At 36.4% G+C, this 19,495-nt stretch overlaps 2 protein-coding genes across 2 annotated transcripts in view; one reads left to right on the top strand and one right to left on the bottom strand.

Annotated features, from left to right (window-relative positions):
- The window catches only part of METTL24 (methyltransferase like 24), a 196,866-nt gene that overhangs the window by 39,352 nt on the left and 138,019 nt on the right, over window positions 1-19,495 (bottom strand). The gene's annotated exons all lie outside the window — the stretch shown is intronic.
- CDC40 (cell division cycle 40) overlaps window positions 1-19,495 on the top strand; it is a 55,035-nt gene that overhangs the window by 23,550 nt on the left and 11,990 nt on the right. Inside the window, exons 3-10 of the mRNA XM_019929574.3 lie at window positions 1,332-1,461; window positions 8,338-8,421; window positions 10,554-10,693; window positions 11,792-11,888; window positions 13,439-13,578; window positions 14,407-14,481; window positions 17,113-17,158; window positions 19,380-19,481. Coding sequence (XP_019785133.1) covers window positions 1,332-1,461; window positions 8,338-8,421; window positions 10,554-10,693; window positions 11,792-11,888; window positions 13,439-13,578; window positions 14,407-14,481; window positions 17,113-17,158; window positions 19,380-19,481 — 814 coding nt within the window. The remainder of the gene's footprint in view (window positions 1-1,331; window positions 1,462-8,337; window positions 8,422-10,553; window positions 10,694-11,791; window positions 11,889-13,438; window positions 13,579-14,406; window positions 14,482-17,112; window positions 17,159-19,379; window positions 19,482-19,495) is intronic.

The following is a 19,495-nucleotide window of genomic DNA, read 5'->3' on the forward strand; positions in this document are numbered from 1 at the left end:
TTAGAATAAATAGTAATAAAAGCTTTATATATGAATTAGATATCTTAAGATTGAATCATTTTAAACCTAGAAATGGAAGCTGTCAATAGAAAGGAATATTAATTTATTTTCTTCTAAAGCAGAAAAAATTATAAGGCAAATTAACGTTTAAATTCAGATTTTTATGCATAGCATAATGTTGATATGTAGAGAAGACAACATTCTGGTTAAGGAAAGGTCAATAATTTATATTTATGGCTCTGGAAGTGTATCATGGAAAAGGTGGTTTCAAATGGTAGTGACCTAAGATGTTCTAATGTCAAAATATTTATTATGACAGTCGACCTTCCAGAATTCAAATAAAAATATCCCGTCTACTTCCACTGTTTCCAAAGTGGGAAGTTCATTTTATTCTTTATTTTTAAAACTGTAAAGAAAAGAGTTGGATCTTCCCAATACCTTTTCTAATAGCATTAGTGACTTTAGGCAGGCAAGGTATGCCATCTTGACCTTTTTCTCCATTTCTAACATGAGAAAGAGAATACCTCTTTAACTTTCCAGAATTTTTGTACAGATCAAATTAAATAACATTTGGAAAGCCATTCTGGAAACTCAAAACATTGTAAACATACAGATAATAATGGCACTATTTTGTGTAAGATTTTCATAGTGTGACTTTTCAGAGTGGAGAAGTTTTATTTACATTTGTAATGTCTTTTCCTAGGGACTTTTTCAAGGACTTTACTTTTACTGTCTATTTCCTATCTTCTGCCCCCAGTGAGACTGATTAATCTTTCCTTCATTAGTGCTTTCTATATGCCAGGCACTATGGAAAGTATTGACGGTTCTAAGTCTCCACCTTTGAGGAACTCATAATCTAGTAGCAGAGAAACATGTGTTTTTTAAATTACATCATGGTACCATTCCAAAAATCCCCCAAATCATCGTTTAGACAAAACTATAGTGTGTCTCAATTATCTAGAGCAACACTGTCAAACAGAACTTCCTGCAATAATGAAAATGTAGTAGCAAGTAATTGTATGAGGCTGTTGAGTTCTTGAAATGTGGCTGGTATGGCTGAGGAACTGAATATTTTAATTAATTTAAATTTCAATAGCCACACATAGGCTTGGGTGAGCTGGTTCCTCTCCAGTCCTGGTGGCTGCCAAACAGTGCTAACCAGCCATTGTCCAGTTGTACTAAACCATGGGAGGTAAGCATGTTCCCACACAAGTTAATGGGCCCCTGATGATTTAGAGTTAAAAATACATTGTACAATAATTCTACTCATTCTAGCTTTATACACTGAGAATTTGGGATTTTTGGTTGTTTTTTTTCTTACAACATTGTAGTTTGGACCAGAAAATCCCTTCAGAACACAGCAAATGGCTGCCCCTAGAAATATGCTTTCTGGATATGCTGAACCAGCCCACATCAATGATTTTATGTTTGAACAGCAAAGAAGAACTTTTGCCACATACGGTAAGATGATACGCGAGTTTCAGGTTAAACCTTATTAGAAGTGGGGGGTGTGTGTGTGTGTGCGCGCAATGATCGATTTTATCTTCTGGCTTTTTAAATTTATTAACCTGGATTCCTTAAAAGGGTAGTATGTTTTCTTATACACATCTATAAATATTTATACAAATAGGAAGGTGCACTAATATTTTTAGCTGTCATTCTAAATCTGTTCTGATTTCTGAGTACTAGAAATATTCTGTGGTCTTAAAAACAGAACATTCTCTGTTGTACTTTTTTTTTTTTTTTTTTTGCGGTACGCGGGCCTCTCACTGTTGTGGCCTCTCCCGTTGCGAACACAGGCTCTGGGTGCGCAGGCTCAGCGGCCATGGCTCACGGGCCCAGCCGCTCCGCGGCATGCGGGACCCTCCCGGACCAGGGCACGAACCCGCGTCCCCTGCATCAGCAGGCGGACTCTCAACCACTGCGCCACCAGGGAAGCCCTCTCTGTTGTACTTTTTAATGAACACTTGTTATTGAATGACTGTTGCATGTAGACTGCTATTGAAATTGGTAAATAACCGGATAGTGTTAAGAGGTATATTTTTATCTTCTTATGTACTAGTTGACTTAACTCTCTTTCTCAGATTTTATCTCTGAAAAGTTTTCTGTTGATTACTGAGGGTTATCAGGAAATGGAATGGCCACAAATTCATTGCGTAAAATAATTATATCCTATCGGTGGGATTTGAGAAAGTTAATGTGCATACAAGGCTGGGGATCCCCTCTACAAGAAGATGGTCTTTATAAAAATGTCCTTGCTCATGGTTCCACAGACCATAGGTCTGGTCACTTATATCAGCTTTGTCCATATTTGGTAGTGCCTTTTCTTTCTCTTCCCATAATCTACATCTGTAGGTTGACAGACACACTGATCACCTGCTTTGAAGAGCTTTTTGGTAGGGTGGGTGAGCAAAGTAACTGAGAATGTTTTTATGCCTGTTGTAGTTGTGATCTTTATGAATTAATTATTTATGCTGATGTTCTCTTCCCCAAAGAGTAACTGAAAAAGAAAACTTTGAACTTTTTTAACAAGAGATTTAATAATCACATTTTTAGACATCAGCAACATTGTCTCTCTTATTTTCATTTAGTTTTCTTTGCAGTTAAAATTCTAATACCTCCTCCTTTTATTTCTTATAGGATTTTTTTAAAGTTCTAAACAGATTTTTCTGTCCTATCTATGATTAACTTCCATTATTATAAGATAGCACCCAAAATAAAGTTAAGAAAGCAGTATCATGGGAAATGTTATGTATTCGGTGATGCTTTTTAATAGCAATTGTTTTCACTAAAAAATAACATAAACCAATTTTAAACATTTAGGAAAGAGAAGAAAAAGGTTACCTATAATCCCACTATACTAAAATATCTACTTTTAGTAGATATTTTATTCCTCCAAGTCTTTTTTATTATACATATTTGTATTACAGTGCTGTAATCCTTCTAAACTGAAAATTTTGCAACTTTTTAATTCAATATTCTATCATAAGCATTTTTCAATGTTACTTTATAATCTCAAAGCTTATTATTTTTAAGCACTATGTAACATCCACTGATGGGTTTATATTACAATTTACATAATTATTCTGTTAGAAAATTACTTTTTTCTAGTTTTTAGTGAGCCATGCAAACTGATTCATCGTGAATTAGTTTAGAGGTTTAGTACAGATAGTCTTATTTATTTATCCACAATATGTTCTTGGAAACTGGTTGTAAAATGATTGACATATATTAAATTATATTTCACTGTGGCTAGGTTATAATTGACTTAACAGGTGCCAAAAGTCATAGCAAAGACTTTATACCTCTGAAATCTCCTAAAAGAGTTCAGTGACACTTCCAGTCCAATAAAATGGTTATAAATGCATTGTACCCATTGATTGTATAAGGGATCCCATGTAAATCTAAAGTATATGTGCATTACATAAAAATCAATTCTATTGCATCATGAATTTATTATATCCTAGCCTATAATAAAATGGACTTTTAAAGACTCTGCAGGGTTATTTTTAGACTTTAGAAGGAAGGGCCTTAAGCAATATTTTAGGTAGCTTAAATCTTTAGAACAAAATAAAACAGGTGAAAAAACTATCCTATCGCATTGAAAGCTATTCAGTTGGCTTTAGACCCAGGTTCAGAAACAGCTTACTTGGAAAAATAATAGCTGGTATTTTTTGCCTCTTCCATTAAGAGGGCGTGGACTAGAACAAAGATTGAACTATTTAGTGAGTCAAAGACATAAAAAAGGAATGTGGGGTATATACTATGTTAGGTGGCCTGGAATAAAAGGAGTAGCCACTTGCAAATTAAGTAATGTATGTCTGTCTCCCTTATGAGAATCTTAGAACTGAGAACCATTTATCTGAACTTAAATAAACAAGTTAACCAACCTCAAGTTTAGCAGTCTTTTTTTCTTTACCCCCAAGTACTAAGCAAGTATAGCTTCTGTTAATTTAAAAGTCTTATTTTCTCATAGAAAGTTCTTGTCTAGCTTCTGATAGTAATTCCTATCTGAGTTTTTCCTCTCACTCTTACACATGGAATGTAATGCTATGAGACCTTTCTGTTACCTTCTGATTTGCAAAGTACCAGGGAGCAAACCTTCCTTATATCTTGTATAAGACACAAGACATGTCTCTCTTACCTACGAGACATGAAGGAGATGGCACAGGAATTCAGCTTTTTTTAAATTATTTTATTTATTATTTTTGGCTGCGTTGGGTCTTCGTTGCTGCGCACGGGCTTTCTCTAGTTGCAGCAAGCCGGGGCTTCTCATTGCGGTGGCTTCTCTTGTTGCGGAGCATGGGCTCTAGGCACGCGGGCTTCAGTAGTTGTGGCACATGGGCTCAGTAGTTGCAGCTCGCGGGCTCTAGAGCGCAGGCTCAGTAGTTGTAGCGCACGGACTTAGTTGCTCCGCGGCATGTGTGATCTTTCCAGACCAGGGATCAAACCCGTGTCCCCTGCATTGGCAGGCGGGTTCTTAACCACTGTACCACCTGGGAAGTCCAGGAATTCATCTAAGTCTCATATTTATCACTCTATAACTCTGCTGGGATATAGAACACTGATCCTACTTTTCTAACCATTTTTAAATGGTTATAGCAGTGTTATAATCTAAGTGTATTATTTTACTTAGTTTATCACAGCCACCTCTATTCCTTAATCTGTAAAGACAGTCTCCTTTACTGTATCATCCCATTTACTTATGCTACAGTTTTGCTTTTAGCTCCCATTTATCATGTTTGTCCTGAGTTCTTAGTCTCTCAATGGTTTGTATGAATTCTTTTGTCCTGTTCTCCTCCCTTTTTGTCTTGGGTTTCTGGCCTGTTCCCTTACTGGTCTTCCTTGGGGATTCTCAGTAAGGTTTCTCCCCTTTGTCCTCCTTTCACTCATGATTTTCTCCACACCAGTCTATGAAAGTGGAAAATTTTAAATAGACACGTTTAAGCTGATTCACTTCATTGTACAGCAGAAACTAACACAACATTGTAAAGCAAGTATACTCCAGTAAAAAAAATTTTTTTAATTAATAAACACATTTAGTTTCACCACACTCATTATTAACTGAGTTTTAACTTCAATATTAACTCTTTATTAAACCCTTTTATTAACATTTTTTAACATCTTTATTGGAGTAGAATTGCTTTACAATGGTGTGTTAGTTTCTGCTTTACAACAAAATGAATCAGTTATATATATACATATGTTCTCATATCTCTTCCCTCTTGCGTCTCCCTCCCTCCCACCCTCCCTATCCCACCCCTCCAGGCGGTCACAAAGCTTTTATTAACATTTTTAAATGATTTTTTAAAATACTCTGCTGAATGAAGATGTCATAATTTATGAAAAAATTCTTGTATCATTTAGATTGCAAGTTGGTTCTAGTTTTCATTATTTAAAATGTGGTGATGTATATTTTAAGCTGCAGTAAAATGCTTTTTAAAATGTGGTAGTGAATTTGTTTGTGCATAAAACTTTATGGGTTGTTTTTCGTTATTAAGATGAATCTCCAGAAGTGGATCTAAGAATGTAAATGTTTTTAAAACTTTTGTTATATATTGTCAAATTGTTTTCCAAAAGAATTCTCCCAACTTTTACTGCCACCACCATGTATAAAAATCCTACTTTTCCTTACTCAAGATCCATATGATTGTTTTTCCTTTGTTTATTTGATAGTCAAAATATTGTATTTCTTTATTTTAACTTTATCCTTTTGGATTACTAGTGAGGTTTGAAGGTTTTTTCATATATTTGTAATCATTCTTTTGCAAATTGTTTACAGTCTCTTCTCATTTACCTATTGAGACATTAATATTACTAATCTTAAGAATCTAACAATAAAACTAATATTATTAGAGCCATTTCAAGTAAAACTGCAAAGAAAGAAAGTAAACACTGGGAATTCCCTCGTGGTCCAGTGGTAAAGAATCTGCCTTCCAATGCAGGGGACACAGGTTCGATCCCTGGTCAGAGAACTGAGATCCCACATGCCGCAGGGCAACTAAGCCCATGCGCCACTACTAATGAGCTTGCGCACCTCAACAAGAGACCCCGCATGCCACAAACTACAGAACCTACGTGCTCTGAAGCCCCCTCACCACTACTACAGAGCCCATGTAACCTGCAGCCCACACGCCACAACTAGAAAGATGCCTGCGCACCACAATGAAGAGCCAGCACGCTGCAATGAAAGATCCTGTGTACTGCAACTAAGACCCGACACAGCCAAAAAAATAAAGAAAATAAATTTAAAAATTTTTTAAAAAGTGAACAGTAATTCTATTAAAAAGATAAAATGGAAAATAAGCTTCAGAAAGATAGATAAGAATATTTCAGAACTTAAATATAGATATATTCACTTATTTGAGACATAGGTTGGTAGAAAACTAATTGGACTAAAATTCTGTAGTGTTAGAGTTATATCTTGTTCTGTTGCTGGCTAACTTCTAGTAAGACATTTATCAATAGATAAATATTTAACATCCCTTATTAGTAAAGGGAAATACTATTATCCCCTAATTACCTGGGTGGGAGGCAGTAGTGGTAATGGTGACAGTGGCAGTAAAGATTTTACCGCAGAGGGTGTGGAGAAGGAGGAGAACATAAGTTCCTTTCCTCAGAAGAAGAGGAAATTCCAGGCCAGATGAGCTGGCAATTGGTGCTTACACAGAGACCATAAGAAGAACCAGAGTTCTCCCTTCCCTCTCTGCCTCCTACACCATCTCCCTAAACACATAATGCAACGCCATTTGTGTAGATATATATCTCCTTCAAGACAGAATTACATTTTAGATAAATTTTTATGGTTGAGATGGGGATTTTTAACTTAGGGTATGTTTAAATTTTACATGAGCCTTATGAAGTCTCATTTTAGAAAAATAATTTATAGAACACTAAACACTATTCTCTATGTCAAAGAGATGAAAGATAAAATAACTCATGGGATTTGAACCTGTGATTTCAGAGGTTGCAAAGCTGCTTTCTGCCATCAAGCTCTCTCCTCAGGCCAAGAACATATTTTAATACTAAAAAAAAAAACTATATGCAAATGAGCTAATACCTAGGTGGTTGGTTCAGTGTTAGCGTATTATGAGGGTGAGTTGAATACCTACGTGCTTAGCTTGTCTGAAAAGTATGTTTAATGACAAATCTTTTTCTTTTTCCCAGAAGAAGTTCCCTTTAATCTTCAGCTGGAAAATTAAAATGTAAATAAATATATAAGAAAATTTAATTGTTAGCTACATTCACTAGAATGTACCGCTAAAGAAAAATGCGCAAGTACTCTTATGTAGTATTTCATGCTTGTTCACATGGGTTGTAGGCCATAGACTGATTTAATGATCTAGCTCTCTTTTGTGAATATACTGGATTATTACTAAAACTGATTTTACCAAACATTTATCATACTAGCACCCCCAATTGAAGAAAAACTGATTTCAGTTAATACAGACTTTCTTTCCTGAAGTTCCCATAGACCACTGAAGACTACATTTATATGTAGCTACACACTCTAGCTGAAGGAGTACATAAATATGCTAATAGATAGCCTTACTGCTCTTACCAAAGAAATATAAATAATGATTTATGAAGTAGAAATATACTATTTTTACATTGGGAGGGAAGACTATCTTTACTGAGAATAGTATTTGCAAAATAATAGCTAAATTTTATGTGATTCTTCTTACCCTATTTCTTTTTTAAATTATTTAAAAGTTTATATAACTTGATAAACTAAACCATGCATTATCTGTTACCAAAAATAAAAAGATTTCTAAACTCCTGAATGTATGATATACGTATATTTTTAAGCTCTTAGAAAATTTAAGACTAAAGTTTGATATTTTGGCCTAACGGGCTGTTAGTAATGTAATGTCAATATGCTAGATTCATCTGTTCTACTGAAGTCATTCATTGTCCAGCCTGAGATTTGGGTTAATGATTCTAAATAGAAACATAGCTCATGAAAGAAGGATTAGTCCTCAGAGTAACAGTGGACAGTTGAATGTGATAAAGTAAAGTGATAACTCTTTTGGAGATAAGCTCAGAGAGATCCAACACAATGAAAGGTCTTTGAAATTATCTTGCACAAGCAACTTTACAATCGAAAATTTGGTTTGCTTGTGATAGAATTATTGGTGTGTACATCCTGATGATAAAGGAAGCTGTTAATACTTTCAGAACATAAGGAAGAAATAAAGTCACAAGAAAACAAACAAAAAAAGAGACCATTTTCAGCATCTGGGAAGGAAAATGTAAAATGAGTAAATGTGTATAGAATCAAAATGAATTGTAAATGGAAAAAAATGGAGTCAGTAATTTGTACTTTGCTCCTTTCAGGTTATGCCTTGGACCCTTCATTAGATAACCATCAAGTGTCTACTAAGTATATTGGTTCTGTAGAAGAAGCGGAAAAAAATCAAGGTAATTTATTTGAAATATCAATATTTAATATCAAATATATATACCTATACTTATTGGTTGTAGATTGACTTTGGACAGTAGGGAAAAACTAGTATGTAATTTATCTCTTGATTTTTTTTTTTTTAAGTTGAGACAATAGTGGGATATAGTTTAGAGCAATGTATAGAAATATTAGTTTGGAGCTTGCTTTTGCCACTTACTAGGTGTGCAACCTTGTAAGGAAGATAGTCATACCTGTAGTGGCGGGGTTGGGGGGTGGGGAGTGATTTCTTGGCACAGTTCCAGTCCTGTGGAAATCATTCAAGAAATGAAAACTAATGTATATCTGATTTTAGCAGTTTATTTCTCAACACTAATGTCAAGCTCCATTTTAAGAGAGCAGAAAAAAATCTCATCGTGCACGTCTGTGGAGATTGTCTTTCAAGGGTTGCTTTGAAGTCTGAGTTTGAATATGTGTTTTAAAACATATGTTTATACTTGTATTCATTTTGTACTTATTTTAAGACAAAGCATCATACTCTAAATGCTAACTTGCCACAAAGCTCATTGGCCCCTTGGAATCTTATCCATAAAATGTTCGATAGAAGAAGAGTATGCTGTTTGTACGAAGGCACTTAGTAACTCTAGAGCCTATATCAGGGGTCCCCAACACCCAGGCCACAGACAGGTGCTGGTACGTGGCCTGTTAGGAACCAGGCTGCACAGCAGGAGGTGAGCAGTGGGCGAATGAGCAAAGCTTCATCTGTATTTACAGTCACTCCCCATCGCTTGCATTACCACCTGAGCTCCACCTCCTATCAGGTCAGCGGTGACATTAGAGTCTCATAGGAGCACGAACCCTACTGTGAACTGCGCATGTGAGGGATCTAGGTTGTGCGCTCCTTATGAGACTCTAATGCCTGGTGATCTGAGATGGAGCTGAGGCAGTGACGCTAGCGCTGGGGAGCGGCTGCAAATACAGACTATCATTAGCAGAGAGGTTTGACTTCACAGAGACCATAATAAATCAACTGCTTGCAGACTCATATCAAAACCCTATCAGTGAGTGGCAAGTGAAAACAAGCTCAGGGCTCCCACTGATTCTGCATTATGATGAGTTGTATAATTATTTCATTATATATTACAATGTAATAATAATAGAAATAAAGTGCTCAATAAATGTAATGCACTTGAATCATCCCCAAACCATCCCCACCCTCCCACCCCCCGGTCCATGGAAAAATTTTCTTTCACAAACCAGTCCCTGGTGCCAAAAAGGTTGGGAACCGATAGCCTATATGATGGTTTATGAGCTAGATTGTTGTTAAAATAGGATTTTAACAACCTTTTGTTATAACACAGCTTAAAGGAAACTGATTTGGATTAATATAGGTTAAGCTTTTCTCTTTGTTAGACCTCTACAAGCTATATCTTTATGTAGCTAGATTCTCAGTTAGCAGTTAAATTTTGACTGACTCCCGTAAACCTTTCTTTTTCCAATTTAATGACTACACACAGCATGCCACCTCCTACTGATCAAATGAGAATCCCAACCAGAAACATCCTCTTTCCTCTTTTCTTCTTACTGTTAAGATTTATGGTATTAGAGGTCAAGTTTAGATTGAGATCACCTGGAAGAAGTGCCAGATTCTTGTGAAACCTTCTTTAATTTATATTGTTGCATTACAATACAGTGAAGCAAGTGAAGCAAGGAAAAGTTATTAATTATTTAATGTAATTTTATCTAATTCAGCTTTTGAATGAGAAATTTTAGCTTATTCTTGCTTTCAAAGGTAACTTTATCATTATTCAGCATTATTAAATTGCTATGTTTCTTTCAAAAACTGGTAAAATCTACTGATAAAGATCTGTGATTAATTAAAAAGATTGTGTACCACTGCAGGATTACATAGCTGGGTCTTTTCTTCCTTCACATATACTAGAATTTGCAACATATTGCAGTGTTAGAAAGCTGCTTTGCCCAGAAGGTTGAGTCTCTTTTTATATAGCATGAGTTGGTGTATCTTGATTCATGTAGGTTTCGTTTTGTGTTTTAAATATTTTGTGTTTATAAATATATATAAATATATACATTGCTGTTTCTTTAGAAAATATCCATATTTATGATCTCTGCTTTTTTGTTTTTAATATAGGTTTAACTGTGTTTGAAACTGGTCAGAAGAAAATAGAAAAGAGGAAAAAATTCAAAGAAAATGATGCATCTAATATTGATGGTTTCTTGGGACCGTGGGCAAAATATGTGGATGAAAAAGATGTAGCCAAACCTTCAGAAGTAAGCTGTGATGTTTTTCATTGCCAATTCAGGTGTCTGCTATGTCTCTATGAAGGATACCTATATTAATAAACGAGGTTTCCTTAGAGAACCAAATAACTCATCAGAATTTCTCTGCCTTAGATAGAGAAAATACAATAATTCCTTTGTTTTTCTTTGGAATAATTTTTGTTTATATTTTTCTGATTTATTATCTTCCATACTTTTTAATTAAAATACAATATTGAACAATTTTTAATAAAAATCACCTTGATAATACTATTAAGGTGCTATGGTAGCTGATTTTCTGATGCCAGATATTCAGATAGTAATTACAGAATCAGCCTTTCTATGATTTTAGAATTCATGATGGGTTTTATTTATTAATTTATTTTAAAATTTTAACAAAGTAGTATGTCTATTTTTTTTCATAATATTATGAAGTTTATAAAGTAAAACTATAAAACCCTACTTGCCCCTCTCCACCTCCTAATCCTACTGTCTCTATGAGCCAGTCACTGTTCTAGGTCATAGGGATATAGCAGTGGAAAAGATTAAGAAAATCGCATCCTCATGAAGCTTACATTCTAGCTGTATCTCACATCCAATTATCTCAGTAATACATATATGCTGCTCTTTATTTATTTTGACTTCTCAGTTATTATAAGGATTTACTACTACCCCACCTTGCTTTTACTGCTTCTCCCACAAAAGTTGTGTCACAAATCTGTAGTCACTGCTTATATCCTTATGACTATTAAAAGCTGTTTACTGAAGAACATCATCTACTAAAATTCACTGTCTTTTCTGGTACTAGATTTTCTAATTGCCTCATTTTTTCACTTACATAATTAGCATAATACATCAAATTACTTTCTAGGTGTCCCAGAAGGATGGGTTTTGTATACAATGAGTTTAGAAGTATTAACTAGTACCCACTGTGTGTTTAGTGCCATTTTGTAGTCTGCCAAAGAGTTGAGATTGTTATCCTGGGAGACATACTTGCGGCTATTGCCTCACCAAAAAAGTGTGCCTCATTATAAAGAATTTATGACCAATGTTGGCCAGGATGGGGTTCTAGAACATCCATTTTAAAAGTTCACTCCTTAATTCCCTTAGGAAGAACAAAAAGAATTGGATGAAATTACAGCAAAGAGGCAGAAAAAAGGCAAACAGGAAGAAGAGAAACCTGGAGAGGAAAAGACAATCTTACATGGTAATATATTTTTTATGCCTCCTCATTTTTATGATAAACTTTCAGATATTTACTCTGTTCACATAATATATGTATTGCCTTTACTAATCAGCTGCTAGAATTCATTTTATTAAGAATTATATTGGACAGTTTGCATCCCAAAGAAATTATAGCAAACCTCTTCTATGTTCTAATTAAAGAGATAGCCACAGATGATTTTTTTTGAAGTGCTAATGAATTTTTTTTTAAAGGTAGATAAAGGAGATTATGGGTCACAGTCTGTTCTTTCCTAAGATAAAGTTGACTCTTTTTGATGTATAACTAGTCTCCCAGTCTTTTTTTTTTTTTTTTTTTTTTTTTGCGGTACACGGGCCTTTCACTGTTGTGGCCTCTCCCATTGCGGAGCACAGGCTCTGGATGCACAGGCTCAGCGGCCATGGCTCACGGGCCCAGCCGCTCGGCGGCATGTGGGATCTTCCCAGACCGGGGCACGAACCCGTGTCCCCTGCATCGGCAGGCGGACTCTAAACCACTGCACCACCAGGGAAGCCCTCCCCCAGTCATTTTAACCTTTTGTTTTTAACCCAAGCCAAATATTCTCCAGGTATGATCACAGTTCGTAACTGTTACTAAATTATACTTTAAAAGAATAAACTTTGTTTTTCATGTAAGTGGACTGGAGATTAAGATTCTCATACTTACTTTGATTTGTAGAAGGAAATGCATATTCACCAAAATAAATTATATTCTAAACTCTACCTGGTTCATTAGTAACTAGTTATATTGGGGAAATTATGTAGTGACTACCAGACTAAAAGAATAATTCAGTTCTGATAGTATTGATTATTCTAATGTTATATCACTTATCAAATATATAGGTTTCACGAGGTCACGTTTAGCTTCTCAAGCTCCAGTTTTATCTCCAAGGAGTCTATTTAGTACTGTGGTACTTGTGGCCATAATAACAATAATAGCCAACATTTATTGAGTACTTACTCTGTGCAGCATGCTACTAAATGCTTTATATATACTATGTCATTTAATTCTCACATGTGACTTTATTGTAAAATCTGGGTTGAAAGTAGAAAAGAGATTGTAAAAAGAACCTGGAAGGACATAAAGGAGGAAAGCAGGGAAAAGGGTAGTTGATATATTTTTGTTTTGTTTTAACTTCCTTCTTATCCTGTTTTGCTTCTGATTCTTTGCCAATGACTCACAAGGCCCAAGTATTATCTTTTCTTCTCTCGCTGTAATTGTACTGCAGTGGAGTCTTTGTATATGCCACTAAAATGTGTAACTGGATAAAGAAGTAAGAGCTTATTTAAAGGTCTGATATTCTCTCAATATTTAGGGATTCTAAAATACTACCACTAATTGTAAATAATAGCTATGATTTCAGGCAGTTAAATTTTAGCTGACTCTTGGTCTTAACATCATCAGAGTATTTTTACCAAAACCTTGATATGCAACAATATCCCTATGAATAAAATGTTTGTTATTATTTTAAGAATGTAGATTTCATGACTATGGCTTTTATTTGTTCACTGCTTTCTTTTGCCTTCTTGTTTCAGTTAAAGAAATGTATGACTATCAAGGCAGGTCCTATCTTCACATACCTCAGGATGTTGGTGTTAATCTGCGGTCACCTGTGCCACCTGAGAAGTGTTATCTTCCCAAAAAACAAATTCATGTGTGGTCCGGACACACAAAGGTAAGCAAATTGGTTGTTTTTGTTTGTTGTAATGTATAACAGTGACACCAGCATAACTTTTCAGCTATTGATGTGGGACATTCAATATTTCTAGTAAAGATGTAAAGAAGTCAAGATAGAACAGGGAGGTCAAACTGAAGATAAACCGGAGTCAGACTCTGGCGGTACCAACACATATGAGTCACAAGTGAATACTCAGTCTTCAAGGTCATCTGATTGGGCCGTGACATAAGCATTCATGATTTGGTGTCCTATCCCCTTATGGTAGCCCAGGCCTTCGCCTCCAAGTTCCTGCCATAATATTCTTCCTCTTGGGCACCAAGTCAGTGAGTAATGGGCTGATACTAGCACAAAAGCCTCAATAATTTTACCTTAGCAATTAGAGTTATCACACTTCAAAGAAGATTAGATGCTCCCTGGTTTATACACTATGATATTCTTAAACTGATGCAGAGACAAAGACACTTGAAAATTTTGATGTTACTATTCTTTGTCATCTGCACTGTTCCAACTGATAATTTCCAGCTCTTAGCAAAGAGCAAAGGTACTGAGTAAAAGAAGGAAGAGGAGTGAGGGCATTAGTAACATGATTGACCAAGAATTCCCTTGGGTGAGGAAGTCAGTAATGAAGGTTAAAAAAAAATCTTGAAAAGCTTAGCGTCCAAAGGGCTGCTCTTAGAATACTAACGAAGGTTATTCTAGGGTATGATTTTTAGAATGAAGAAAAATAGTAAATTAGGTGGCTTAAAAATACACTGTCTTTCCCTTCTGTTTAATTTTAGCTGAGATTTCAAATGCTTCTGACATAATTTTAATTCCTTTTTACAGGGCGTCAGTGCAGTCAGATTGTTTCCTCTCTCTGGCCATTTGTTGCTGTCTTGTTCCATGGACTGTAAAATTAAGGTGAGTTTTCAGTAACAGAGTAGGAGTGCTACAAAGCTAGTGCTTTGGTTAAATCTATTCGGTTATTATAGATAAATCTGGGTTTGTTAGGCAATTAGAGGCTAATTATTTTCTCTTAAGCCCTGTGAATGCAGCAGTTTATGAACTGCTTCCAAACACGTTGATTCAGATATGGCTTTGTGGTCCAATTGGCTAGGCTCTTTTTTTTTTTTAATTTTTTAAAATTTTTATTTATATTTTTTGGCTGCGTTGGGTCTTTGTTGCTATGCGCAGGCCTTCTCGAGTTGAGGTGAGTGGGGGCTACTCTCCGTTGCGGTGCACGGGCTCTAGGCGCACGGGCTTCAGTAGTTGTGGCACACAGGCTCAGTAGTTGTGGCTCACGGGCTCTAGAGCGCAGGCTCAGCAGTTGTGGTGCACGGGCTTAGTTGCTCCGTGGCATGTGGGATCCTCCCGGACCAGGGCGCGAACGCATGTCCCCTGCATTGGCAGGTGGATTCCTAACCACTGCACCACCAGGGAGGCCCTTGGCTAGGCTCTTTGTAAGCTTAGATAGCTGATTAGGACATAATCAATCACATTGGCTTTAGGCACATAAATATTTAATCACCAATAATGCATTTTTATAGAGGTTTTAGATATGTAACTGAGTTCATTTGTTCCTTAGTACCTTAAAGGTAGAGAGGACATGTGATAGAAAACCCATTTTTAGAGAGCAGATAATGTAATTCACCCTTTTTCTTCTAAATGCTAGTAGCAGAATTGCTCCCAGCCTCTTCTCACACTTTTTATAGTCTTGGGAAGGTCCAACTTTAGTTGATGTTCAGCTGTAGAATGTGTGGTAGAAAAACTCACTTGCCAATACATGTCAACTTGAATATGGGAAAGCCTTTTAAAAACTTAAATCTGGAAGCATGGTTTTTATCTTTTTTATGTCTTCTGTGTCTGGATCATTATACTGGTCAATAAATATCAACCCTATAGTGCTCTTGAGTCTTGGAAAGTTGACTCATGAAAATTTTATTCTTTGTAAATAATTCATGGGTAGTAACAACATATAAAGGCAGCTTTTTTTGATAAGAGCAACCATTTAGGCATTTACCTCAACTTAGTGGCTTAAAATGACCGGACAACAGTTTGGAGTAAAAAGACTTATTTCCTTTAACTTGCAGTTTATACAGACTATGTTAATTGAGATTAAGGTCTTCTGTTTGACCAGCATAGAATTTAATTTGTTCACGTCTGTAAACATTTATTAGGTACCTATTATGTGCAAAGGACTGAGGATGAAAAATTGTTTAGGGGCTTCCCTGGTGGCGAGGGGTTAAGAATCCTCCTGCCAATGCAGGGGACACGGTTTCAAGCCCTGGTCTGGGAAGATCCCACATGCTGCAGAGCAACTAAGCCTGTGAGCCACAACTACTGAGCCTGTGCTCTAGAACCCATGAGCCACAACTGCTGAGACTGCGTGCCACAGCTACTGAAGCCCACACACCTAGAGCTTGTGCTCGGCAACAAGAGAAGCCACCACAATGAGAAGCCTGCGTACCGCAACGAAGAGTAGCCCTGCTCACCGCAACTAGAGAAAGCCCACGTGCAGGAACAAAGACCCAATGCAGTCATAAATAATAAATAGATAAGACAGATAGATAAATAAAATTTAAAAAAAATTGTTTAGGCACTGTCCCTGCTCTTAAGGTGATTGTTTCGTTATGATGTAAATGATCATTGTAGAGGCAGATGCAAGGTATTCTGGTTTCAGAGAGGAAGCATACCTCAATAGGAAGGTAACTAAGTAAGCAGGGGAAGGGCATAGGGAGTAGAGTATGTCTGAGAGGAGTAAATAGAATGAATCAGCATGGTATGTGCTGAAAACCGCAAGTGGTGTGACTGCTAGAGTCTAAAATCTGAGAGGCATAGAATGACTACAATCAAGGCAAAGGACCAGGACCTAGGGTCCTTTCCTGGTATGCTATGGGAACTGAGACTTTATCCTGTAGGCACTGGGTGGCCAGGAAATGCTTTCTATTTTAGATCATTAGCAACACTGTCAAGGATTGGATTTGAGGCAGGCAATAATAAAGGTAGTTTCAAAGCTATTGTATTAATTCGCTTTAGATGTGATCAGAATTATGAACTTGTTATATTTTAGTCTAGATTATCATTTTCATAACAGCTTTTATAAGTTAATACTTCAGAAAAGTTAAAAAAAAAACCTCTCAGTACCAAAATGTTATAATATTTTAATAACATAATTCTTTTAAAAGTAGTTCATAGTATTACATAAGTAGAAACTTTTCATCATAGAAAATATATCAAATACAGAAAAGAACAAGAAGAAAATGAAAACCACCTGTATAAGCTCCATCTAAGTTCTCTTGATTTCAGAGTTTAGCTCTAAAGTGTGTGTGTATGTGTGTGCACATGCGTATGTGTGTAGTCCAAATAGTGCAAGTCACTAACAGCACTGAACAATATGTTTAATGATATATAATGCCTTTGGTTAAATAACCTGTACACACACAGATATGCACATACATAGCTGGCATACGACTATTGTTAGTGATTGATAGTTGTCATTTTATCAAAGTCTTGTATTAAATTTAATGTTTCTGTGTGTGGTTTTTTCTCCAGCTATGGGAGGTTTACGGAGACAGGCGCTGTCTGCGAACATTTATTGGTAATACTTCTTTTCTCTCTGGCTATAAATCTGTTTGGAAAGACTTTTTAAACTACAATAACATTAACAGTAATTTTACTACACTGATATGAAGGAAAGCCTTCATGGACTTGAGCTGAGTCTTGAAGGAGGGGTAAGTCTCCCCATGTAGACAAAGAACTAGGAAGAGACAGCAGCAGAAGCTAAAGCAAGAGTGGAATGAGAAAGCATACTGCTTTGAGGGAACCACTTATACTTCAGAATTGTTAGCCTGAGGGATATAGTACGAGATGACAGTGGAGAAAAGCAGTAGAGGAGGGCAGAGTATGGAAGACCTTTAGACTGTCCTGGGGGCCTTGGGAAGCCAACCACTGAATTGCTCTTGCAGGAAAGCAACGTGATCAGATTTGAAGTTTACAAAGATCACAGTGGCAGTATGGAGGATGCTTTGGTGGGGCAGGCCTGGAGGCAAGAAAGTGATTTACAAGGTTATTTCATTGGTCTGGATTAGAGATAATGAGAGCCTGAACTAAAGCGGCAGAGAGAGAGGAAAGAAACAAGAGTTAGGGAAGAGATATGGGAACATATGTATATGTATAACTGATTCACTTTGTTATAAAGCAGAAACTAACACACCATTGTAAAGCAATTATACTCCAATAAAGATGTAAAAATAAAAAATAAATTTTAAGATAGAAATTAAAAAAAAAAAGAGTTAAAACCAATGGGACTTGGTTAGCAAGTGAGTGATAAGAGTTAGGCAGGAATCTAGAGTGACTCTCAGGTGGCTGGAAGAATGGTGGTGCTACTCATCATAGGAAGATGATGAGATTTCAGACTAATGGAATTTGAGCTGCCTTTGAGATACTGAGATAAAAATGTCCAGTAAGCAATTAGATAGACAGATGTTGAGCTTTGCAGAGAGGTTGGGAATTGGCAACAAAAACAGATAAAGAGATAAGGTTGAGAGAATTCCTTGAAGGAAAGAAAGCCAAAAAGAGGACAGCCTTGTTGGTAGATACTAGTTTATTGTCTTTGTCAGATTTTGTGTGAAGGCTAGTTATGTTTTGAAATTTAACTGTACCAAATTGAAATGGTATTTGTGTGAATTACATTGGCTTTGTTTTTAGATTTAAGTGGGAGTCCATTTGCCAGTGCTTTGTTACGATTTTAGGGCCTCACTGCACAAATGCGGCCCGAGATGCCAGGGCAGCCCAGAAGAAGACTTGTGGGAAGGCTCTCAGCAGTGTACAGGGAACAAAATGTCTCCTGCGACACAGGGGATTTGATCTCCATCTGTCTCCCCTGCACTGGCAGTTTTTCAGTGGAAAACTGAAAATTTCCTACTTAGAAAGATGATAGCAGCTCTGACTGGGACTCCTGCTGTACAAAAGAATGCCTAATTGCCATGACTGGAGGTCATCGGTGGTAGTGGTTCAGGACCCCTGGGTACGGCTGACAATTTGTGCCATGCACATCTTGCACAATTGTGCTTGGCAGTCTTTGTCATGGTGGGATGGTAAAGAGTAGGAAAGTTTCTGCTTTCATTTAATCATATTTTATTTGCCTCTGTAACTTTCAGAAGAATTCACTGGTCAGGCAAGATTGATTTCCAAGGAAAGCACCTTAACATTATTGTCAAATGCCATTTTAAAACTAAATAATAGTTAATATTTGTTTTCAAAAAGGTTTAGTCTCTGAGATTCTGAATCCATTTCTATGAAATTCGGGAATGTGATCACAGAAATAGACAATTATTGAACAAAGGCCACAACTTCATGAACCTTAGGTTTAGGTCACTTTGTTTTCACTTCCAGCTTGGCAAGTAATCTCAGAGTGAACCTTCAAAACGTCACCAGCCATTTCTCTTTCATTGGCAATAACTGGACTATTATGTTTCCTTAAATTCTTTTGACTGTTTAGTCATCAGCTGTATGTATAACATATTAAGAGAGTGCATGAGAGACTTTTTAAAACAAAGTTACATCTTTTCTTTTGGTTCTTACCTAAATTTTATGCATCAGAATCACCAGAGGAGCTTTTCAAAGGGGAAAAAAACCACCTACATTCCCAAGCCCACACATAACATATTCTGAGTCAGTAAATCAGCATGTGGGGTTCCAGTGATTTTGACTCACAGCATGGCTTGAAAAATACTGTTTAATGCTGTTTCTCTTATGGTGCTTATATTTTAAAAGAACATACTTCACCTCACCTCCATTTCTATTGTCTCTGCCTTTAGGTCACAGTAAAGCTGTTAGGGACATCTGCTTTAATACTGCAGGAACACAGTTCCTCAGTGCAGCGTATGACAGGTATCTTAAGCTCTGGGACACTGAGACAGGTAAGAAAGAGCTC

Source organism: Tursiops truncatus, chromosome 12, assembly GCF_011762595.2.
Source record: "Tursiops truncatus isolate mTurTru1 chromosome 12, mTurTru1.mat.Y, whole genome shotgun sequence".
Classification (NCBI taxonomy): domain Eukaryota; kingdom Metazoa; phylum Chordata; class Mammalia; order Artiodactyla; family Delphinidae; genus Tursiops; species Tursiops truncatus.